The sequence below is a fragment of the Panulirus ornatus genome, chromosome 1 (assembly GCF_036320965.1).
Source record: "Panulirus ornatus isolate Po-2019 chromosome 1, ASM3632096v1, whole genome shotgun sequence".
Taxonomy (NCBI): Eukaryota; Metazoa; Arthropoda; class Malacostraca; order Decapoda; family Palinuridae; genus Panulirus; species Panulirus ornatus.
Window position 1 is genome coordinate 43626278 of NC_092224.1, and position 26248 is coordinate 43652525.

Genomic DNA, 26248 nt, shown 5'->3' on the forward strand with positions numbered 1-26248 from the left:
TGTATATACATGTGTATGGGGGTGGGTTGGGCCATTTCTTTCGTCTGTTTCCTTGCGCTACCTTGCAAACACGGGAGACAGCGACAAAGCAAAAAAAAAAAATATATATATATATATATATATATATATATATATATATATATATATATATATATATATATATATATATATATACAGTGGTTAAATTGATGAGAACTGCTATTGACGTTTGTGTAAATAAATTATACATTTCCTTTTTTCCATAGCCAGAGGTTGAACCATTATGTGACATTCATTTTTTTCATTCATTTCAAGCTAGAAGTTTCAGTTTTCTAAATTGTTTCTTACATTTTTCATATGTATATATATGTATGTGTGTGTGTGTGTGTATATGTGCGTATGTATGTGTATGTGTGTGTGTGTGTATATGTATATATATATGTATATTATCCCTGGGGATAGGGGTGAAAGAATACTTCCCACGTATTCCTCGCGTGTCGTAGAAAGCGACTAGAGGGGACGGGAGCGGGGGGCCAGAAATCCTCCCCTCCTTGTAATAACTTTCTAAAATGGGAAACAGAAGAAGGAGTCGCGCGGGGAGTGCTCATCCTCCTCGAAGGCTCAGAGTGGGGTGCCTAAATGTGTGTGGATGTAACCAAGATGTGAAAAAAGGAGAGATAGGTAGTATGTTTGAGGAAAGGAACATGGATGTTTTGGCTCTGAGTGAAACGAAGCTCAAGGGTAAAGGGGAAGAGTGGTTTGGAAATGTCTGGGGAGTAAAGTCAGGGGTTAGTGAGAGGACAAGAGCAAGGGAAGGAGTGGCAATACTCCTGAAACAGGAGTTGTGGGAGTATGTGATAGAGTGTAAGAAAGTAAATTCTCGATTAATATGGGTAAAACTGAAAGTTGATGGAGAAAGGTGGGTGATTATTGGTGCATATGCACCTGGGCATGAGAAGAAAGATCAAGAGAGGCAAGTGTTTTGGGAGCAGCTGAAAGAGTGTGTTAATGGTTTTGATGCACGAGACCGGGTTATAGTGATGGGTGATTTGAATGCAAAGGTGAGTAATGTGGCAGTTGAGGGAATAATTGGTATACATGGGGTGTTCAGTGTTGTAAATGGAAATGGTGAAGAGCTTGTAGATTTATGTGCTGAAAAAGGACTGATGATTGGGAATACCTGGTTTAAAAAGCGAGATATACATAAGTATACTTATGTAAGTAGGAGAGATGGCCAGAGAGCGTTATTGGATTACGTGTTAATTGACAGGCGTGCGAAAGAGAGACTTTTGGATGTTAATGTGCTGAGAGGTACAACTGGAGGGATGTCTGATCATTATCTTGTGGAGGCTAAGGTGAAGATTTGTATGGGTTTTCAGAAAAGAAGAGTGAATGTTGGGGTGAAGAGGGTGGTGAGAGTAAGTGAGCTTGAGAAGGAGACCTGTGTGAGGAAGTACCAGGAGAGACTGAGTACAGAATGGAAAAAGGTGAGAACAATGGAAGCAAGGGGAGTGGGGGATGGAATGGGATGTATTTAGGGAATCAGTGATGGATTGCGCAAAAGATGCTTGTGGCATGAGAAGAGTGGGAGGTGGGTTGATTAGAAAGGGTAGTGAGTGGTGGGATGAAGAAGTAAGAGTATTAGTGAAAGAGAAGAGAGAGGCATTTGGACGATTTTTGCAGGGAAAAAATGCAATTGAGTGGGAGATGTATAAAAGAAAGAGACAGGAGGTCAAGAGAAAGGTACAAGAGGTGAAAAAAAGGGCAAATGAGAGTTGGGGTGAGAGAGTATCATTAAATTTTAGGGAGAATAAAAAGATGTTCTGGAAGGAGGTAAATAAAGTGCGTAAGACAAGGGAGCAAATGGGAACTTCAGTGAAGGGCGCAAATGGGGAGGTGATAACAAGTAGTGGTGATGTGAGAAGGAGATGGAGTGAGTATTTTGAAGGTTTGTTGAATGTGTTTGATGATAGAGTGGCAGATATAGGGTGTTTTGGTCGAGGTTGTGTGCAAAGTGAGAGGGTTAGGGAAAATGATTTGGTAAACAGAGAAGAGGTAGTGAAAGCTTTGCGGAAGATGAAAGCCGGCAAGGCAGCAGGTTTGGATGGTATTGCAGTGGAATTTATTAAAAAAGGGGGTGACTGTATTGTTGACTGGTTGGTAAGGTTATTTAATGTATGTATGACTCATGGTAAGGTGCCTGAGGATTGGCGGAATGCGTGCATAGTGCCATTGTACAAAGGCAAAGGGGATAAGGGTGAGTGCTCGAATTACAGAGGTATAAGTTTGTTGAGTATTCCTGGTAAATTATATGGGAGGGTATTGATTGAGAGGGTGAAGGCTTGTACAGAGCATCAGATTGGGGAAGAGCAGTGTGGTTTCAGAAGTGGTAGAGGATGTGTGGATCAGGTGTTTGCTTTGAAGAATGTATGTGAGAAATACTTAGAAAAGCAAATGGATTTGTATGTAGCATTTATGGATCTGGAGAAGGCATATGATAGAGTTGATAGAGATGCTCTGTGGAAGGTATTAAGAATATATGGTGTGGGAGGCAAGTTGTTAGAAGCAGTGAAAAGTTTTTATCGAGGATGTAAGGCATGTGTACGTGTAGGAAGAGAGGAAAGTGATTGGTTCTCAGTGAATGTAGGTTTGCGGCAGGGGTGTGTGATGTCTCCATGGTTGTTTAATTTGTTTATGGATGGGGTTGTAAGGGAGGTAAATGCAAGAGTTTTGGAAAGAGGGGCAAGTATGAAGTCTGTTGGGGATGAGAGAGCTTGGGAAGTGAGTCAGTTGTTGTTCGCTGATGATACAGCGCTGGTGGCTGATTCATGTGAGAAACTGCAGAAGCTGGTGACTGAGTTTGGTAAAGTGTGTGGAAGAAGAAAGTTAAGAGTAAATGTGAATAAGAGCAAGGTTATTAGGTACAGTAGGGTTGAGGGTCAAGTCAATTGGGAGGTGAGTTTGAACGGAGAGAAACTGGAGGAAGTGAAGTGTTTTAGATATCTGGGAGTGGATCTGGCAGCAGATGGAACCATGGAAGCGGAAGTGGATCATAGGGTGGGGGAGGGGGCGAAAATTCTGGGGGCCTTGAAGAATGTGTGGAAGTCGAGAACATTATCTCGGAGAGCAAAAATGGGTATGTTTGAAGGAATAGTGGTTCCAACAAAGTTGTATGGTTGCGAGGCGTGGGCTATGGATAGAGTTGTGCGCAGGAGGATGGATGTGCTGGAAATGAGATGTTTGAGGACAATGTGTGGTGTGAGGTGGTTTGATCGAGTGAGTAACATAAGGGTAAGAGAGATGTGTGGAAATAAAAAGAGCGTGGTTGAGAGAGCAGAAGAGGGTGTTTTGAAGTGGTTTGGGCACATGGAGAGGATGAGTGAGGAAAGATTGACCAAGAGGATATATGTGTCGGAGGTGGAGGGAGCAAGGAGAAGAGGGAGACCAAATTGGAGGTGGAAAGATGGAGTGAAAAAGATTTTGTGTGATCGGGGCCTGAACATGCAGGAGGGTGAAAGGAGGGCAAGGAATAGAGTGAATTGGAGCGATGTGGTATACCGGGGTTGACGTGCTGTCAGTGGATTGAATCAAGGCATGTGAAGCGTCTGGGGTAAACCATGGAAAGCTGTGTAGGTATGTATATTTGCGTGTGTGGACGTATGTATATACATGTGTATGGGGGGGGTTGGGCCATTTCTTTCGTCTGTTTCCTTGTGCTACCTCGCAAACGCGGGAGACAGCGACAAAGTATAAAAAAAAAAAAAAAAAAAAATATATATATATATATATATATATATATATATATATATATATATATATATATATGTCTCCCGCGTTTGCGAGGTAGCGCAAGGAAACAGACGAAAGAAATGGCCCAACCCCCCCCCCATACACATGTATATACATACGTCCACACACGCAAATATACATACCTACACAGGTTTCCATGGCTTACCCCAGACGCTTCACATGCCCTGATTCAATCCACTGACAGCACGTCAACCCCGGTATACCACATCGCTCCAATTCACTCTATTCCTTGCCCTCCTTTCACCCTCCTGCATGTTCAGGCCCCGATCACACAAAATCTTTTTCACTCCATCTTTCCACCTCCAATTTGGTCTCCCTCTTCTCCTTGTTCCCTCCACCTCCGACACATATATCCTCTTGGTCAATCTTTCCTCACTCATCCTCTCCATGTGCCCAAACCACTTCAAAACACCCTCCTATGCTCTCTCAACCACGCTCTTTTTATTTCCACACATCTCTCTCACCCTTACGTTACTCACTCGATCAAACCACCTCACACCACTTATTGTCCTCAAACATCTCATTTCCAGCACATCCATCCTCCTGCGCACAACTCTATCTATAGCCCACGCCTCGCAACCATACAACATTGTTGGAACCACTATTCCTTCATACATACCCATTTTTGCTTTCCGAGATAATGTTCTCGACTTCCACACATTCTTCAAGGCCCCCAGAATTTTCGCCCCCTCCCCCACCCTATGATCCACTTCCACTTCCATGGTTACATCCGCTGCCAGATCCACTCCCAGATATCTAAAACACTTCACTTCCTCCAGTTTTTCTCCATTCAAACTCACCTCCCAGTTGACTTGACCCTCAACCCTACTGTACCTATTAACCTTGCTCTTATTCACATTTACTCTTAACTTTCTTCTTCCACACACTTTACCAAACTCAGTCACCAGCTTCTGCAGTTTCTCACATGAATCAGCCACCAGCGCTGTATCATCAGCGAACAACAACTGACTCACTTCCCAAGCTCTCTCATCCCCAACAGACTTCATACTTGCCCCTCTTTCCAAAACTCTTGCATTTACCTCCCTAACAACCCCATCCATAAACAAATTAAACAACCATGGAGACATCACACACCCCTGCCGCAAACCTACATTTACTGAGAACCAATCACTTTCCTCTCTTCCTACACGTACACATGCCTTACATCCTCGATAAAAACTTTTCACTGCTTCTAACAACTTTCCTCCCACACCATATATTCTTAATACCTTCCACAGAGCATCTCTATCAACTCTATCATATGCCTTCTCCAGATCCATAAATGCTACATACAAATCCATTTGCTTTTCTAAGTATTTCTCACATACATTCTTCAAAGCAAACACCTGATCCACACATCCTCTACCACTTCTGAAACCACACTGCTCTTCCCCAATCTGATGCTCTGTATCTGCCTTCACCCTCTCAATCAATACGTTCCCATATAATTTACCAGGAATACTCAACAAACTTATACCTCTGTAATTTGAGCATTCACTCTTATCCCCTTTGCCTTTGTACAATGGCACTATGCACGCATTCCGCCAATCCTCAGGCACCTCACCATGAGTCATACATACATTAAATAACCTTACCAACCAGTCAACAATACAGTCACCCCCTTTTTTAATAAATTCTACTGCAATACCATCCAAAGCTGCTGCCTTGCCGGCTTTCATCTTCCGCAAAGCTTTCACTACCTCTTCTCTGTTTACCAAATCATTTTCCCTAACCCTCTCACTTTGCACATATACAGACATATACATATATACATATATACATATGTACATACTTCATACTTGCTGCCTTTATTCATTCCTGTCGCCACGCCGCCACACATGAAATGACAACCCCCCTCCCCCAGCATGCACATGAAGTAGCACTAGGAAAAGACAACAAAGGACACATTTGTTCACACTCAGTCTCTAGCTGTCATATATAATGCACCAAAACCACAGGTCCTTTTCCACATCCAGGCCCCACAAAACTTTCCTTTGTTTACCCCAGACGCTTCACATGCCCTGGTTCAATCCATTGACAGCACGTCAACCACGGTACACCATATCATTCCAATTCACTGTATTCCTTGCATGCCTTTCACCCTCCTGGATGTTCAGGCCCCAATCACTCGAAATCTTTTTCACTCCATCCTTCCACCTCCAATTTGGTTTTCCACTTCTTGTTCCCTCCGCCTCTGACACATATATCCTCTTTGTCAATCTTTCCTCACTCCTTCTCTTCATGTGACCAAACTATTACAATACCTCCTCTTCTCTTCTCTCAGTCACACTCTTTTTATTACCACACATCTCTCTTACACTTTCATTACTTACTCAATCAAACCACCTCACGCCACATATTGTCCTCAAACATCTCATTTCCAACACATCCACCCTCCTCTGCACAACCCTATCTATAGCCCACGCCTAGCAACCATATAGCATTGTTGAAACCACCATTCCTTCAAACATACCCATTTTTGCTTTCCAAGATAATGTTCTTGCCTTCCACACATTCTTCAACGCTCCCAGAACTTTCGCTTCCTCCCCCACCCTGTATCTCACTTCCACTTCCATGGTTCCATCCACTGCCAAATCCACTCCCAGATATCTAAAACACTTCACTTCATCCAGTTTTTCTCCGTTCAAACTTACCTCCCAATTGACTTGTCCCTCAACCCTACTGTACCTAATGACCTTGCTCTTATTTACATTTACTCTCAGCTTTCTCCTTTCACACACTTTACTAAACTCAGTCACCAGCTTCTGCAATTTCTCACCCAAATTGGCCACCAGCACTGTATCACCAGCAAACAACAACGAACTCACTTCCCAAGCCCTCTCATCCATAACAGACTGCATACTTGCCCCTCTCTCCAAAACTCTTGCATTCACCTCCCTAACAACCCCATCCATAAACAAATTAAACAATCATGGAGACATCACGCACCCCTGCCACAAACCAACATTCACTGAGAACCAATCACTTTCCTCTCTTCCTACTCGTACGCATGCCTTACATCCTTGATAAAAACTTTTGACTGCTTCTAGCAACTTGCCTACCACACCATATACTCTTAGTATCTTCCACAGAGCATCTCTATTAACTCTATCATATGCCTTCTCCAGATCCATAAATGATATTTACTAATCCATTTGTTTTCTAAGTATTTCTCACATACAGTCTTCAAAGCAAACACCTGATCCACACATCCTCTACCACTTTTGAAACCACAGTGCTCTTCCCCAACCAGATGTTCTGTACATGCCTTCACCCTCTCAATTAGTACCCTCCCATATAATTTCCCAGGAATACTCAACAAACTTATACCTCTGTAATTTGAGCACTCACCTTTGGCTTTGTACAGTGGCACTATGCATGCATTCCACCAATCCTCAGGATTTCACCATGAGCAATACATACATTGAATATCCTCACCAATCAGTCAGCAACACAGTCACCCTTTTTGTAATAAATTCTACTGCAGTACCATCCAAACCCACTGCCTTGCCAGTTCATCTTCTGCAAAGCTTTCACTACCTCTTCTCTATTTACCAAATCATTCTCCCTGACCCTCTCACTTCACAAACCACCTCGACCAAAGCACCCTATACCTGCCACTCTGTCATCTAACACATTTAACAAACCTTCAAAATACTCACTCCATCTCCTTGTCACATCACTACTACTTGTTATTACTACCCCATTAGCCCCTTCACTAATGTTCCCATTTGTTCTCTTGTCTTACACACTTTATTCTCCCTAAAATTTAATGATACTCTCACCCCCTCTCATTCGCCCTCTTTCCCACCTCTTGCACCTTACTCTTGTCCTCCAGCCTCTCTCTTTTATACATCTCCCGGTCATTGCCTCTCTCTTCTCTTTCACTAATAATCTTACTTCATCCCACCACTCACTACCCTTTCTACTCTTCCCACCTCCTACACTTCTCATGCCACAAGCATCTTTTGCGCAAGCCATCACTGCCTCCCTAAATACATCTCATTCCTCCCCAACTCCCCTTATGTCCTCTGCTCTCACCATTTTCCATTCTGCACTCAGTCTCTCCTGGTACTTCCTCACACAAGTCTCCTTCCTAAGCTCACTTACTCTCACCACTCTCTTCACCCCAACATTCTCTCTTCTTCTCTGAAAACCTCAACAAATCTTCACCTTCGCCTCCACAAGATAATGATCAGATATCCTTCCAGTTGCACCTCTAAGCACATTAACATCCAAAAGTCTCTCTTTCATGCGCCTATCAATTAGCACATAATCCAGTAATGCTCTCTGGCCATCTCTCCTACTTACATACATATACTTGTGTATATCTCTCTTATTAAACCAGGTATTCCCAATCACCAGTCCTTTCTCAGTGCACAAATCTGCAAGTTCTTCACCATTTCCACTTACAACACTGAACACCCCAAGTACACCAATTATTCCCTCTACTGCCACATTACTCACCTTTGCATTCAAACCACCCATCACTATAACCCAGTCTTTTGCCTCAAAACTACTAACACACTCACTCAGCTGCTCCTAGAACACTTGCCTCTCATGATCTTTCTTTTCATTCCCAGGTGCATAGGCACCAATAATCACCCATCTCTCTCCATCCACTTTCAGTTTTACCCATATCAGTCTGGAGTTTACTTTTTTACACTCTATCACATGCTCCCACAACTTCTGTTTCAGGAGTAGTGCTACTCCTTCCTTTGCTCTTGTCCTCTCACACACCCCTGACTTTACTCCCAAAACATTCCCAAACCACTCGTGTCCTTTACCCTTGAGCTTCGTTTCTCTCAGAGCCAAAACATCCAGGTTCCTTTCCTCAAACATACTACCTATCTCCTTTCTTCTCATCGTGGTTACATCCACACACATTTACACACCCCAGTCTGAGCCTTCGAGGAGGATGAGCACTCCCTCGTGACTCCTTCTTCTGTTTCCCCTTTTAGAAAGTTAAAATACAATGAGGGGAGGGTTTCTAGCCCCCCGCTCTCGTTGCCTTCCGCGACACGTGGGGAATGCATGGGAAGTATTCTTTCTCCCCTATCCCTAGGGATACATATATATACACACGTACATATTCATAATTGCCTTCATCCACTGCTGTCGCTACCCTGCCAAACAGGAAATAGCATTGTTACCCCCCTCACTTCAGCGAGGTAGCGCCAGGAAAACAGACAGAAGAGGCCACATTTGTTCACGCTCAGTCTCTTGCTGTCATATGTAATGCACCAAAACTACAGCTCCCTATCCACACCCAGGCCCCACAGACCTTTCCATCATTTACCTCAGATGCTTCACATGCTCTGGTTCAGTCCATTGACAGCATGACGACCCCATTATACCACAGTATCCACACCTTATTCCTCCAGTATGTCTTTTTCACTCCATCCCTCTGCTTCTTCTTGTTCCCTCCACCTCTGACACATATATCCTGCTTGTCAATCTTTCCTCACTCATTCTTTCCATATGTTCAAACCATTTCAAAACATCCTCTTCTGCTCTCCCAACCACACTCTTTATATTTCCATACATCTCTCTTACCCTTTCATTAATTACTTGATCAAACCACCTTGCACCACATATTGTCCTCAAACATTTCATTTCCAACATATCCACCCTCCTCCTCACAACCATATAACTTTGATGGAAATACTATTCCTTCAGACATACCCATTTTTGCTCTCCGAGATAACGTTCTCTCCCTCCACACATTCTTCATTGCTCCTAGAACCTTCACCTTTCCCCCACCCTGTGATTCGCTTCTGCTTCCATGGTTCCATCCGCTGCTAAGTCCACTCCTAGATATCTAAAACACTTCGCTTCCTCCAGTTTTTCTCCATTCAAACTTACATCCCAATTAACTTGTCCCTCAACCCTACTGAACTTAGTAACCTTGCTCTTATTCACATTTACTGTCAACTTTCTCCTTACACACATTTTTCCAAACTCATTCACCAACCTCTGCAGCCTCTCACCTGAATCAGCCACTAGAGCTGTATCATCGGCGAACAACATTTGACTCGCATCCCAGGCCCTCTTATTCCCAACAGACTACATACTCACTCCTCTCTCCAAAACTCTTGCATTTACCTCCCTAACAACCTGATCCATAAACAAATTTAACAACCATGGGGACATCACACACACCCTTGCTGCAAGCTGATATTCACTGGGAACCAGTCACTCTCCTCTCTTCCAGCTCGAACACATGCCTTACATCCTTTGTAAAAACTTTTCACTGCTTCTAACATACCTCCCACACTACATACTCTTAAAACCTTTTACAAAGCATCTCTATTAGCCCTATCATATGCCTTCTCCAGATCCATAAATGCTACATACAAATCCATCTGTTTTTCTAAGTATTTCTCTCATACATTCTTCAAAGCAAACACCTGATCCACATATCCTCTACCACTTCTGAAACCACACTGCTCTTCCCCAATCTGGTGTTCTGTACATGCCTTCACCCTCTCAATCGATACCTTCTTGTATAATTTGCCAGGAATACTCATAAACTTATGCCTCTCTGTATTTTGAACACTCACTTTTTTCCCCTTTGCCTTTGTACAAGGGCACTATGGACTATGAAGTGTTTAATTGGAGCTACCTTGACCAATAGACTGTGGTAAATTTTACCTAAAATGGTGACAAGGATAAAACTGCATTGAGTTATTGTGGACAACAGATGTCCATGAAAATAATTGGTTGGTGTTTTTGAGTGATTTCTTCAGTTGGTTTATTGCAAACAATAACAGTGTCTCTAATTGGTCATGTAAGTGATTTTGATCCAGACATTGAGTCCTGGGCTGAGTACAAGGAGCGTATAAAACAATATTTCTTGCTGAATTATTTAGATGAAGAAGTCAAGAAGAAAATTATGTTGATAAAATTGGTGTTGATGCCACCACTGCACGTAAATAGTCACAGCTCTAGATAAGGAGTCTGCACCCTTCAAGTACCTTCAAGACTTCTTCCCTAAGCTGGGCCACAGATATAGAGGATCCTGGAGTGCAAGGAATTCTTCGAGAAGCTCATTAGGAAGGAGAAAGCATCTTGGTACAGCCTTGTCACAGTGGTTCCGGACTTCCTGGGTAGACAGAAGTCTGAAAACTATGTGGAGTTGGTTGAGACTATCTTGAAGAACTATGGCAAAATGGGCTGGACGATGTCCCTCAAAAGTCCATATCTTTGATGCTCATCTTGATGCATTCAAGGAGAACATGGGAGCATATTTGGAGGAGCAAAGCAAACACTTCTGCCAGGATATACTGGACTTTGAACATCGCTACCAAAGAACATATAATGAGAACATGATGGGGGATTATATTTGGGGTTTGATTTCTGAAAGTTATTTACAGTACAGTCATAAATCTCAAAAAACTACTTACTTCTGAATGTTTTGTGGTCACTTTTATTAACATTAGTGTAAATACATGGTAATTTTTATTCATATGTTGTTGTTTTTCTGACTTTATATGGATAGAAATGTGCAAATTCACCCACTGTCCAGTTGGAAATAGGTAAATTTCAAAAGCAAAGTTTGAAGGAAATAATAGCTTTTTTCTCTACTTTTATGCATAAGCAATTAGGAAATGACTACCCAGGAATAAAACTACTCAGGAACAAAATGTTGTCTTACACAGTGTTTAATTGGAACTACCTTGACCAATAGACTATGTTAAATATTACATAAATGCTGACAAGGATGAAACTGCATTGAATTATTGTTGACAACCTATGAAAGTTACTGAAAAGTGGAATAAAGTGTGTCCATGAAGATAAGCAGTTGGTATTGTTGAGTGATTTCTACATTTGGTTTATTGCAAACAATAACAGTGTCTTTAACTGGTCATGTAAGTGAATTTGGTCCAACAATATTTCTTGCTGAATGATATGGACGATGAAGTCAAGAAGAAAAATGTGTTGACAGCAGTGGTAGATCCTCAGACATACAAGTTACTGAGAAAAATGTGCAAGCCTAAACATCCTGGAGAATTGACTGTTGAAGAACTCAGCAAAGTATTATCTAAATATCATGAACTAGAGCTGTCAGACAGTAGTGAGATTAAAATTCCCTAAAAGAATTGGGTGATAAGTATATGACTACCTTAAAAGAACTAACAGAGCTTTGCAATTTCAGCTCTTTGACAACAGACTCGCTAGATCAAATGTTGCGCAGCCAATCCATTGTAAGTATCAGTGATGAACACATTCAAGCAAAACTATTGGCATTGGAAACCAAGACTGGTGATATTCTGCTGTGCAAGAAAATCTACAATTTGGCAGTGGCAATAGAGGCAACACAGAAGGACGTGTCACATGGAACAGCCATGTAGACACAATGCCTACCTTGGAGATGCGGTGAAGTTCATTATCCAAACAGCTGTTGGGACAGTGACACGAGGTGCTAGAACTGCCGACAACAAGTAGGTCATTTCTCTCATAGATGTCAGCAGTCTCAGCGATAGGATACATTTAAGTCAATGTTTTTTTTCATACCATTCGCCATTTCCCGCGATAGCGAGGTAGCGTTAAGAACAGAGGACTGGGCCTTTGAGGGAATATCCTCACCTGGCCCCCTTCTCTGTTCCTTCTTTTGGAAAAAAAAAAAAACGAGAGGGGAGGATTTCCAGCCCCCCGCTCCCTTCCCTTTTAGTCGCCTTCTACGACACGCAGGGAATACGTGGGAAGTATTCTTTCTCCCCTATCCCCTATTAAGTCAATGTATGTGCATAAATATGAACTTAGTATAGATGAAGGTTGCATAATGTGGGAGAATAGGACAGCAAAGTGTATGAAGAGAACTGCACAAGGCTCATCCAGTTATCTTAATGATGCAGGGGATTGTTAGATCATATGTATGGTGGCCAAATTTAGGTAGGGATATTGAACAAATGATAGAAACTTGTGAGATTTGTTGAGTGAATAGAAATATACCCTGTGTTGCTTCCTTTCATGTGTGGCCATACCCAAGTAAGCCATGGGAGAGATTACAATGTAGATTTCTTCACTGATGCTAGGTGCAGAATGGTCAGAGGTAAGAATTATGAATAGCACACCAGCACTTGCAAACATTGCTGAATTACGGGGTATTTTTACCATTCTTGAGCTGCTCTCAGTGTTAGTTAGTGATTACACTGTAACAATTTTTGGTCCTGGGTAGTAAATGTTATTTCGAAATTGCATGTGCTTAAAAAGCAAAGAAAAATGCTAATATTTCCTTCAAACTTTGCTTTTGTGACCAGGACAGTGATATTTTGAAATTTTCTTACCTATCGGAGAGCAGGCAAATTTGCACATTTTTTATTCGCATAAAGTCAGAAAAACAACATATTAATTAAAATTAACATGTATTAACACTAATGTTAGACATAAGTAATCACAAAAGATTTAGAAGTGAGTAGTTTTTTGTACTGTAAATCACTTTCACAAATCAGACCCAAATATAATCTCCCATCATGTTCTCGTTATATGTTCCTTGGTTGCGGCGTTCAATATCCAGTATATCCAGGTGGAAGTGCTTGCCTTGCTCCTCCAAATAGACTCTCATGTTCTTGAATTTTTCAAGGTTGTGGACTTTGAAGGGCATCCTGCAGCCTGTTTTGCCATAGTTCTTCATTACAGTCTCAACTAACTCAACACACTTTTTGGCCTTGTGATAGCCCAGGAATCCCCGAACCACTGTGACAAAGGTGTACCAAGCTGCTATCTCAGACAGCTTAGGGAAGAAGTCTTCTTTAATAAGGCCTACATTTATGTGCAGTGGTGGCATCAACACCTGGGGGTTCACCATGTGGCTCCCACATAATGTTGTTCATCCCCACAGAGAATTCAGTCCATTGTGGGCAGTCCCGCCTGTGGTAGTGCAGTCCTGCCTGCAGTAGTGCACTGCAGTGACCCTGCTGTCCCAAAGGCAAAGATAGTAGGGAACGTGGTAAAGCCGCCTTGTAGACCTCAGGAATGCCACCATTTTGGAGTCTCTGATGACCTCCCAGCTGAACTCATCATACTTCAAGGCATCTAGCAAGGTCTTGACACGTATTTTTTTTCGTTAAAGTGCACCAAGTGAGCCAGGAGAAGAGACGGGTACTTGTTCCTGTTATGGAGCAGCACAGCTTTGAGGCTCCTGGATGAGTTGTCAATAAAAAGGCACCACTCGTTTGGGTTACAGGCAATTCTGGTTACATTGTGGCAGAAACAGAGCCCATGTTGACAGATGGAGAAGCTGGAAAAACCTAGGCGACGCTTCCTCTTTCATCCAACAAGTTCCACTGTTTTAGCCTAGACGTCAAAAGTTCGGCATTGAAGTTTGAGACAAAAATCTCTGATCAAGACATTGAGGTGTTTTTGATTGAGGTAGTATGAGTTTCTCTCCTGAGCTGCAACTCTGGAATTGTAATCTGGATCTACATCTTCCTCCCCATCTTACTATTATTTAATTACTGGAAACTTTTAGAAAGTTCTATATCAGCTACTGGGCATTATATCTATCTTGAGTGTTTTGAAAAATAGGTACATTTCAAAATATGACTGCCCTGATCACAAAACTGAAGTTTCAAGGGAATAACAGCCATTTACTATACTTTTTAGACCGTTAGTTAGAAAATAACACTTATTACCCAGAAGCAACAACAAAAAAGTATAGATTTGTTACACTGTTATGGAAGCCAGTTTACCAGTTATGAATTTGGCAATTCATGCAGAAAAATGAGATTGACCATGTTATACTTGTTCAAACATTCAAAAATGGGCTAAAGAAAATGAGAAAAGCAAACATCAAAACAAAGTTTTTAGGTTGTTATTCAGATATAAATTTCCACCACAGTCTGTAACTGGTAGTGCCCAATGGGTAGAAATCTTAAAAGACCCCTTGACCTGCTGAGACCAAACTTGAAAAAAAGGGTAAGAAAGAAACAGAAGAACTAATGAAATATCATGATATGGGCAGACATCTGAGGGAACTTAGGGTAAATGATGAAGTGTTTGTGGAGAATTATAATGGTAGAGGAACTCGCTGGGTGCTAGGAGTGGTAGTGGTAACTGGACCCCCGTCATATGAGATAGAACTCTGTAATTATAGAGTTGTCTGAGACATGTTGATCAAATGAGATTCAGAAGCTTAAAGTTGTCAGAGCAAGGAGGTCTAAGGAAAGTAAAGTTACAGGAGGTGGGCAAAGATGGTATGAATGACACACAGCTGGCTACAGGACAAATGAGTTATGAGTCAGGAATGTGATAAAACACTGCAAGACTAAAGAGAAGGTAACATCAGTTTTCCAAACAAAAGGGAACATGACATATGCAGGGAGAGACCTGGAACAAGTTCATTCTGTGTGGTTCCTTTAGGAAGCCTAGTGAAATCAAAACAAGGTCTTGAAGAGTCATGGATAAACCTGTGGGTTAGATCTGTGGAGTTTGACAGCAGTATTAAAGTGAAAAATTGTATGTCCTACATTGAAAATTAAACAGAAAAACAAGTTATTTTACATATGTCTATTTTCTTCTGTATGAAGTATTTAAATCTGTTTCTGTTTCTGTAATGCAATAAGGAGTTAGTGCAAATGCTAGTAAACATATTTAAAGGCATAAAGGATGTCATAACTTTATAGGGAATGAATGTTTTTTATGGCCCAACTGGATTCTGTTTACAAAACAAGAGAGTATAACAGACTGCTGTAGCTAATAGAAGTTTTCCCTGAGTAAAGCAGTTATTTATGGGCTATTAAGTATTTCAACACAATAATGTTGCTGATCATGTTACACTCAAATTTCACATGAAAATAACGTTTTGCACTTCCCAAAAATTTGATCTCTGCTTACAAAAGATGATAAATGCAGCAACAAATACTAGAACTGAATATTACAACTTTTGTGTCAGTTTGTGGCTCACACTCATTTCAATTTCTTTGACCAAAAATTATACAGTACAGGTTGAGCATTTGTATTCCGAAAATCTGAAATCTGAAATACTCCAGAATCCAAAACTTTTTGAGCAGTTACATGATGTTACAAGTGGAAATTTCCACACTTGACCTCATTTACCTATGCTGGGCATTACTCAGAATGTTTTCTGATTATTCTCTGTGGTACATAAATATTGTTGAAAATGACAAAAAGGCCTGCAAATAATGATGCTCCAGTTGTTCATTCACTGACTGATAGTGAAGTAGCTAAAATGGTTCTGAATCAAGATGATCATGATAATAGAGATGATGAAGATGACTTTGTTAACACTGCAGAAAAAGTTCCTTTAGACAACATGGTGAAAATGTGTGATGAACTTATTGAAGGACTAAAGCAGCATGCATTCATGACAGAACAAGAAATCATGTCAGTTTATAAAATCAAAGATAGACTTCTAAGAAAAAACCACTGTTAATGAGATGGATGACTCTGGGGGAAACATTTAAATAGGTCTTCCAACAGAATGCCTCCTCATCCATAGAGAACCCACTTCCTGATTCCTCAACTTCTGATGTTCCTTCTCACGATGATGTCAACAGTGATGTACCGTCCCCCTCAGAGTTTCTCAGGCCATGTATAGTTCAAGTATTTGTTGTTACATTTATCATCTTTTGTAAGCAGAGATCAATTTTTTTGGTATGTGCAAAACATTTTCATGTGAATTTTGAGTGTAACATGATCAGCAACATGATTGCATTGAAAAGTTTGTTTTCATTACATTTACAGCTAGCTGTAATTATTGTAAATTAAATGCTTATTTCTTTTTATTCTCAAGTAAAACCTAAAAAGTGGAATACAGTGTACTGTTGCCTTTTAATTAAAATACAGCATTGTATATGGAAACTGTAAATCTGGAGTTGTTTGTTGTTGTTATTGTTTAACAGCTGATACAGGTATTCTGCTGATGCTACTGTGCTGTTTAGTTACCCTAAACACATTACTTTTTCATTTTATTAATGGTATTTCTTATTTTTTTACTTATGTGTGAATAAGTGTGAGAATGATTGTTTATCAGTAGCATATAATTTCTGAATCAGGGATGAAAGCAATGCCAAACAACCACAGATTGTCCACATGGGCAGCTGACGTTTTGACATCTTATCTTTTTGATGGTTCAGTATTACACAAACTTTGTTTCATGCGCAGAATTTTTAAAAATGATGTATGAATTACCTTCAGGCTATGTGTATAAGGTGTATATGAAACATAATGGATTTCCAAAATCTGAAAAAGTTCAAAATCTGATATGCTTCTGGTCCCAGGCATTTTGGATAAGGGATACTCAACCTGTACCTCTATTAAACAAGTTTTCTTACTGAGACTAATAATGTCATTTAACCATGTAAGCAGTATATTACAACTTAAAAGCTTATATAAACATACCTGATATACTCTAAAACAGTTAGAGATGTAAAGGGAAACATGTTATGTGCTAAGTCAGCAGGTGTGAAATTGCTTATAGATACACTGGTTAAATCCAAATGTTGCAAACAAGGGTAAAATTACATTGTTTGGATATTATATTATATGTTTGCATCTAGAATTATTATCCCTGGGGATAGGGGAGAAAGAATACTTCCCACCTATTCCCTGCGTGTCGTAGAAGGCGACTAAAAGGGGAGGGAGCGGGTGGCTGGAAATCCTCCCCTTTCTTGTTTTTTTTTTTAATTTTCCAAAAGAAGGAACAGAGAAGGGGGTCAGGTGAGGATATTCCCTCTAAGACCCAGTTCTCTGATCTTAACGCTACCTCGCTAACGCGGGAAGTGGCAAATAGTATGAAAAAAAAAAAATCTAGAATTATATATGAAGAAAGAAAATAATGTTATTGTTGCTTCCAGACAAAGCCAAGAGCTTACAAGGGACTTCTCCATCTGCTAAGGTGGTGAAATCAGGAGGTGTCACGTGTGAAGACCTCATCATTGGTACTGGACCTGAGGCAAAGCATGGGAAGATGGTGAGTATAGATTGTTTTGCATATAGACTATATTTGTTATGCACAAAAGATGTCTTTGTTTTGCTGTTAACTTCAAGAAATATTTTCAAATTTGTATTTCCTTGCCATTGCCTGTAGGAAAGTAAAAAAAATTATGATGCATCAGACCATTGGAATGAATTCATTGACAAATGGGGGCTTAGTTGGCTTCCGTGCATTACACATGACAGCTAGAGAATGGATGTAGGATGCGGCCTTTCTTTGTTGCTAATGCAGGTAATGGCAATTAAGAATGAAAAAAAATTGATAATGCTCTAGAGCTTCACTTGCTCATTAGGGTAGCAGAGAAGCAGCTATGCCCTTTTTAACGTACTCTATTAACTGCCTACTGTGTTGGGGCTGGGGATCCAAGTTTGCAAATTGACACCTGCCAAAGGTGCTTGTTGCCTTGGATGAAACTGGCATGCTTGCACGTGCTGTTGACGAGAGTCGGTTTTATTTTGTTGAATAGATTTGGATAGGTAATGTAGGTAGATTTGTGAAAAGCAGTTAGGTAGGAGGACTTCTGAATGAAAGTGAAATGAGTGAGGGGTGTGATAGCAGACTTGATAGGTTATGTAAGTGGCTGTGCATTATGGTCGGGGAATATTGATGAAAAGTAAGTGGCTTGAAGTTTGACTGCAAACATTCAGACTCAAGATTACTGTTTACAAAACTGAAGTTTGATTGGTTGAAAATTAATGTAATTGTTGCTTATACATCATGTAATCATAGAAAAGAGGTGAACCATACCTCTTGAAAAACGGGAAAAATGTTAGGTGAAACTGACGTTGGTAAAAGGTGAAACTGACATTGGTGAAAGGGTATGTGGAATATCTGCATTAGTAGGAATGGGGAGTTTAAGGCTCAATAATTCAGCTTTTTAGCAAAGCTGAGATATTTCATGGATTTCTTTGCTCATATTAACACTGTCTGCAACAGTGTAACACATAGACAGGCCTTTATATCATAGAAACATTGCATTGGTGTAAAAAAGGGAACCAGATTTGTAACTCTGTTGAGTGGGTGCCAGGATCTGGAAATCCCCAAATCTTGAGCCATGACCTGGGGAATCCCCAAAATCTGTAGCCAGGACACAGAGAATCCCCAAAACTTGGGCCAGGACCTGGAGAATCCCCAAAACTTGGGCCAGAACTTGGAGAATCCCCAAAACTTGGGCTAGGACCTGGAGAATCCCCAAAACTTGGGCCAGGACCTGGAGAATCCCCAAAATTTGGGCCAGGACCTGGAGAATCCCCAAATAATGAGCCAGGATATGTGGTCTCCCCAAATCTCCAGGAGGACCTGGAGAATCTCTTGAGTATTGAGTCAGTACTCCAGGAAGGCCCTTGATTGTGAACCAGAACCTGGGCAATCCACAAACATTCAGCCAGGCTCTGGAGAATTCCCAAATCTTGAGCCATGACCTGGAGGATTCTCAAATCTTGAACTAGGACATGAGGAATTCCCAAACCTTGAGCCAGGGCTGGGTAATTTGAAAATCTTAAACCACAACCCAGGGAACTTCCAAAATTAGGGAAAGTCTTGAGGAATCCCCAAATATTGGGTTAGGACCCTGAGAATCCCCAGATCTTGAGATAAGACCCAGGGATACCCACATCATGGGAACTGGGGAATCTCAAAATTATGGGTTAGGACTCGAGGAATCCCAAAATATTTGGTCAGGATCTGGGGAATTTGCAAATCTTGGGCTGGAACACAGGGATTCCTCAAATCTTGGGACAGGATCTTGAGAATCCCAAATGTTAGGCCAGGACCCAGGAAATCCTGAAATCTTGAGGGAAGACCTGTAGAGTCCTGGGTAATGCCCAAGTCTTCAGCCAGTACCCAGGGAATCCCAAAATTTTTGGAAACGTTCCATGGAATCCCAAATTCCTGAGCCAGAACATGGGAATTCCCAGATTGAGCTAAAACTTAGGAATCCCCAAATCTTGTGGTAGGACCTGAGGAATCCCGGTATCTTGGGTTAGGACCCAATGAATCCCCATATGTTTGGCTAGGACCCTGGGAATTCTCAAATTTTGGGTTAGGACAGAGGGATTCCCCAAATCCTTAGGTAGTGCCTGGGAACCCCCAAATTTTGGGCTAGGACCCATGGGATCCCCAAACCTTGAGCCACAACTTGGGGAATCCCAGAATCTTGAGCCTTTGGCAAGTACCAGGAAATCTCAGAATCCCTAGGAGGGACCTAGAGAATCCCCGAATATTGGGGCATGTGTTGAGGAATCCCCAAGTCTTGAGTTAGGGCCTTGGGAATCCTGAAATTTTGGGCCTGGTCTGGGTGGTTCCCCAAGTCTTAGACCAGGAGTTGCAGAATACCTATACCGTGAGCCACTACCCAGGGATCCCCAGTTCTTGGGCTAGGACCTGGAAAATTCCAAAATCTTGAGCCAGGACTCAGGAAAACCCCAAATCTTTGGCCAGAACACCAGATATCCCCAAATCTTTGGCCAGGGCCTGGGGTGTTCCTAAATCTGGAGCTATGACTAGGGGAATCCCCAAGGCTTGAGCCATGATACAGGGAATCCCAGATATTGGGTATGAACACAGGGATTCCCCAGATCTTGAGGAATCCTCATTTCTTGGGCCAGATCCCCAGGAATCCCCAAATCTTAAGGCAGCACCCAAGAAATCCCCACAAAGGAAATCCTCCCCTGTCTTGGACATGGAGAATCTACAAGTCTTGGGACAAGAACAAGGGAAATTCTCAAATCTTGAGCCATGACCTGGAGAATCCACAAATCTTTAGCTAGGACCTGAGGAATTTCTAGATGTTGAGCAAGGACCTAACAAATCCCCAAATCTTAAACCAGGACCTGGATAAGGGTAATTCCTACCCAAATCCTGAGATGACCTTAGAAATCCCCAAACATTTAGTAAAGCTCCAGGAAATGTTCAAATCTTGGGCCAGCATTCAGGGAACCCCAAAATCTTGGGCTAGGACACAGGAAACCCCAAGTCTTGGGGCTAGGGCTTGGGGAATCCTCAACTCTTGAACCAGGACTGGGATAATCCCCAAATTTTGGGCCAGGATCTGGTAATCCCCATAATCTTGAGCCAGGACTTGGAGAATTCTCAAATCTGAGAGCCTGGACCTGGATAATCCATAAACCTTGGACCAGGACACAGGAAATCCCCAAGTCTTGGGTCAGGACATGGGGAATCATGGGCCAGGACACAGGGAATCCCCAAACCTTAAGGCAGGACCAGATAGATCCTCAAATCTTGAGTCAGGACCAGGGAATCCCCAAGTTATGCACTTGAATCTAGGGAAATCCTCAAATCATGAGCTAGGACCAGGGAATCCCCAAATAGTGCACTAGGACCTAGGGAATCCCCAAATCTTGGGTCAGGACTGGGGAATCCCCAAAGCTTGAGCCAGAACCTTGGGAGTTCCCAAATTCTTATTGTAGATCTGGGGAATCCTCAAAACTTGAACAAGGACCAAGGTATTTCCCATATCTTTGGCCATGACTCTTGGAATTCCCAAATCTTGGGTCAGGATCTGGGAAATTCTCAAATATTGAGCCAGGACCCAGGAAACCCTCAAGTGTTGTGCCTGAACCTGGGGAATCCCCAGATTTTCAGCTAGGTCCTGGAGAATCTCCAAATCTTGGGCTTGGAGGCAAGGAATCCCCAAATCATGGGCTAGGACATGGAAATCCCCAAATCATGGGCTAGGACATGGAAATCCCCAAATCATGGGCTAGGACATGGAAATCCCCGTCATTAGTCAGGACATAGGGAATCCCAAAGACTTAGGCCAGGGCACAGAGAATCCCCTAATAATGAGCCAGGACTGGGGGGGAATCTTGAGCCAGGGCCCATGAGATCTCCAGATCTTGGTTCTAGATGTGGGGAATCCCTAAATCTTGGGCAGGACCGGGGAGTGCTCAAATTCATGAGCCAGGACACAGGGAATCCCGAAATATTTGGCCAGGATCTGGAAATCCCATAATAACTAGCCAGGACTGGGGAAATACCCAGATCTTGAACCAGAATCCATTGAATCTACAAATCCTTGGGCAGGCCCAGGAATACCCTAATTCTTGAGCCTGGATGTGGGGAACCTCCAAATCTAGAGGAAGGATCTAGAAAATCCTTGAATTAAGAAAGGAGATGTGTGAATTGTATCAAAGGACATGGTACAAATAACAGATCCTGATTACCTTAATGGGAAAGTGAAAATGATTAAAGAACAAGTGATGTAGAAAAGTTGCTATATTTGATGAAAACATTCAGGTACGATAGCTAGAAAATGGATGTGAGTGGATGTGATCTGTCTTTGTCTGTTCATGGTGCTTCCTCACTAATGTCGGAAATAGCAATCATGTTTAAAAAACAAAAAAACTAGTTTTATAGCTGTTGTATATTACTTTACCATGTTAGGTGGTTATTTTTTCATTATTACACAAGCTGTCATGGTATAATGTAAACTTAGCTGACAGGCTGCTGATGCTGCACATGGCATGCTTCTCACCATGTCAGTTCCCTGCTGACATTCAAAGAGTAAGAATGCGTCTTATGCCACTCATATATTCTACAATTCTGCCCACTTGAACCACTCACCACTATGCCTAAGCATTCAGCAAGTACTCCTATAACAAGTGAGCCTGCTCAACTTACAGAGACCTCTTTTTATAGTGCAACTGATAAATGTCAAGTTTCTGGGGGTGAAAGGGTGCTGCATGTGACATATGATATCAATATATGGCAGATGGTTGCTTCAGGAAACTTAAAATGGGCTGGGAAATATCAACCTGTATCTCATATATGTGTATAATGTACCTTTGTAGGACTGATTAAAGGAACTAGAGATTCGGTATTTCATATAACTCCTGCGAATTATTGATAATAGTGTTAATGTTGTACCCTTTTATGCTCACCTTATTCAGCATTTTCTTTGCATACAGGTTTCAGTATACTATGAAGGACGGCTGTTGAATAACAAGATGTTTGACAAGTGTGACAGTGGCAAAGGCTTGAAGTTTCGAATGGGTTATGGCGAAGTTATCACTGGCTGGGATGTTGGTGTTACTGGTATGAAGGTTGGAGGCAAGAGGAGAATCATTTGCCCTCCACACATGGCGTAAGTTGGGACGAGTTTCTTGGCTGGCTGTTTATTGCCTCAGTACTTACACTTAAAAACCATTTTGATAGTTCTTAGAGCTTGGAGAATTAGAGAGATATTCACAGTATCCAAACACAAAAGCCTTTTTATTTTCAAATGTGACTGTTTTATGTTAAGATCAGTTGAAAGCTTATATTTTATGGGAGAAATAGGGGGTAGGGGGAGAGAGAGAGAGAGAGGGGGGGGGGGGGACAATAATTATGTTCCAAAATATAGTACCCTATATTGATTACCTCATGGAAGAAAATCATGTCTAGTAATCTGAGAGTTCATTGAGATTACTAGAGGCATGAAAACCTCTCTGCAAGGAACATCTTATCTTGGATTAGGACACTCCTCCCATGGTATGAGAAAGGTGGCTTCCACTGTACCCTTTCTGAGGAGCCTTTCCATTGAGGAGATTAACAAAAAGTTCTGGGATGTATAAACACTTTTACTAAACAATTTTCCATATGTCAAGATTCAACCTTGCATGGCACTGGGCTAGTTTACTGCAGGTTACCTGTAAAGCAACTTTTTTTTAAGATACTGTGACAGGCTGCAAGGCAGACCGAAAACTTAATCTTTGGATGGTGTCCTATGTATGATTTTATAGGTTTGTTTTGCTCTGCTTTCCCTTCTCACAAAGATAATTTTTATCAGTGGCAACTACTTTCAGGATAGTGTCTGTCCAAGTATTATGAGGTGGCTAATATCATGGCTTCATGGAGTTTGCAGATTGGTAGGGGGAACCTAGACCAAGATTAAGGCATAAATCTCACCAGAAGGCAGGGGTTAGAAAATTCTCACCTCCAGGATCTTGGAGAATCTCTAAAAGTTTTCGGGAAACTACCTTGTAGAGAAAAAATTTCATCCTTCAAAACTTACATTTTCAATTCATCATCATCATTGTCACTCTTATACATTTTCCCATAATCTGCACCCTTTACAGTGTTTCACTGACCTTGAGATGGTTCGCCACAGGAACTTTCTGCATACAGTCATTCTTCATTGTCCTCATCTTGTAATATCTTGGCTTCCTAACATAACAGATCTTTAGTGTGCTTCTCTAAATCATGCACTCGTTCAACTTTTCCATCTCTACAAACATTGTAGAATACCACAGTTAATACCAACCATTTACCAAAATGGCCTTAGGAACCTACCCCTGTGTCATAGCAGCACATCTTGGTGGCAAAGTTCTTTGAGAAGACATGAATATTGTCGTCACTTTTGCTAGAATTTAGCATATTGCACATGAATTTTGCATTTAGCAGCAACATTACAACATAATAGGGTAGAAGAATCTTACCATTATTTTTCCTTCCTTTTTTTAGACCAGTGTGTTTCAGTTCAATCTAGTTTATCAGCTGCAGTTTGGGCATGGTTATAGGCCTTCCACTGTACTGGAAAATGTTGACCCACATAAAGCCCATTGGATTCTGACAGTTAACAGCTATTTTAATGTGCCTGTAAGCCTTTGAGGCCTTAAATCATGAATTAGGTTCCTGACTCATTTGCAGTAAAGTCTTCCAGTATAGAGATTTTTCATCAGCTGCTTGGACAACTAATCTTCATGAAAGTCTTGGGAGAACTCATCCAAGTAGGCCTGGGCAGCTTGATAATTTTGTGACCCAGCTTGAAGAGATGCTCAAATTCCTTTGGAAATGCTTGGTTTGGGCTATAACCATACCACTATCCAAAGGAACCTTGTCATTCCATTTAAGTTTTATCTTTGGATTTGGAATTAGATGGAGTTGTATTACCCTTCCGCATTCTTTGTTTGATGAAGTTTTTCTTTTTTTCCTTCAGCTTTTAAATGCAAGCAAAAAAATTTCAAGAGCTAATTTAAGTTTAATTAGCTATATTTAACGAGCTGTTCATGCAGAAATTTTTGCAGTAAGTTTTTAGTGGAATTTTCAGTAAATTCACGTGAGGAGCATGCATCAGTAGTGAGAAAAAAGTCTAATTTAAGGAATTTCATCACAGTGATTCAGTGGAATAATAGCTGGTTTCTGAAACATTTCATCTTTTGGGTACTAGTAATTTTGTCCCATTCATTCTTGTACCACCAACAAACAGTAATATTGGCAGTTTGTCCAACTTATTTATGTGGGATTATCTTTGATAATATTTCTGTTTCAGAAACTCATTTTCTTGCATTTGAGCAGTTCATATGCAGTTTCTCACTAAAATCTTTTACAAGAAATTTTAGTTTAATTTGAATATCGCTTCCACTTTTCCCGTTATGGTATCTGAAGCTTCTGAAAGTACTAGGAATGCTGTTTCTTTGGAATTGGAATTAGTTGGAGTTGTATTGCCCTTTAGCTGTATGCTGCACTGTGTATGGATATTATATTCTTTTCAGATATTTTAATCTAAATTAACAAAGTACTTAAAGGAACATTTTTTCAACAGATATGGCAAGAAAGGTACTCCTGGCATCCCACCACAATCAACATTGGTATTTGTTGTTGAACTTAAATCTATTCATTAGGGTCATAGTACTGATACAAAGGGGTTAGGGGAGGAATACTCTTAGTGAGCATGGTTAGGCTTCTCTTTCCATGTTGCATTTAATAGTAGTGGATGCGAAAACTGGAAAAGAAATTCAATAGTACATTGTAGTTTTTATGAGAGATTCAGTAGCATAAGAAGATTTTGTAAAGTATCATGGTTGTTTATGTTTTATGTTGCCTGCATGGTATGGTAAACAGTTGTGTGTTAAAATGGTACAAGTGCAACATATTTTTGTCATTTTACTAGTGATAGAGCAAAGTTACATCTTTCTTTTCGGATGATTTAAGAAGGAATTAAATGTGCTAATAACATTATCAAAGTTTTAAGTGTTCAGTCTGTAAGAAAGAAATTTTCCATGTATCAAGATAAGTATTTTAGTCAAATGGATGATATATTGTTTTATATCAAGCACACTCATTTGTATGATTCATTTTTCACTGTTATTTTATGAAAATAAAGCATTCATTGTGAAGATGTTTTATGTATCCATTTGTGAACTTTGTTTTTGGAACTCTCCTGTTAACATATGTGAAAAAGATGATGATGTTTACTTATGGAAGTGTGGCATGTCTCGTATAAAATGTATTCATTTAAGAGTTCAAGGGATCTGATGGATGAAGATGTTTTATTTTTTGCTGGTTTGTGCTTAATTGAAATTTATATCATTCATGGGCCACAATTGTCGCCACTTAAAAGTCACAATGCACTTCCTGAATTTCCTACCGCAGAAACCCCTTGTATGGAAAAATGTAGTGCACAGGAACTGGCCATGTCCACTAGGTGAGACCACAGATCAAGGAGTGTGGAAATGTCTGCTACTTAGGTACTGTTTGGTTGTTGTAATTGTGAGGTAA

General features: G+C 40.9%; 1 protein-coding gene across 1 annotated transcript in view; it reads left to right on the forward strand.

The window, feature by feature from the left end:
• LOC139748802 (uncharacterized) overlaps positions 1-25866 on the forward strand; it is a 248409-nt gene extending 222543 nt beyond the window's left edge. The window contains exons 7-9 of the mRNA XM_071662237.1: positions 17610-17725; positions 22678-22853; positions 25293-25866. Of these exons, the coding sequence (XP_071518338.1) occupies positions 17610-17725; positions 22678-22853; positions 25293-25371 (371 nt within the window). The 3' untranslated portion in view covers positions 25372-25866. The remainder of the gene's footprint in view (positions 1-17609; positions 17726-22677; positions 22854-25292) is intronic.
• The last annotated feature ends 382 nt before the right edge of the window (positions 25867-26248 follow it).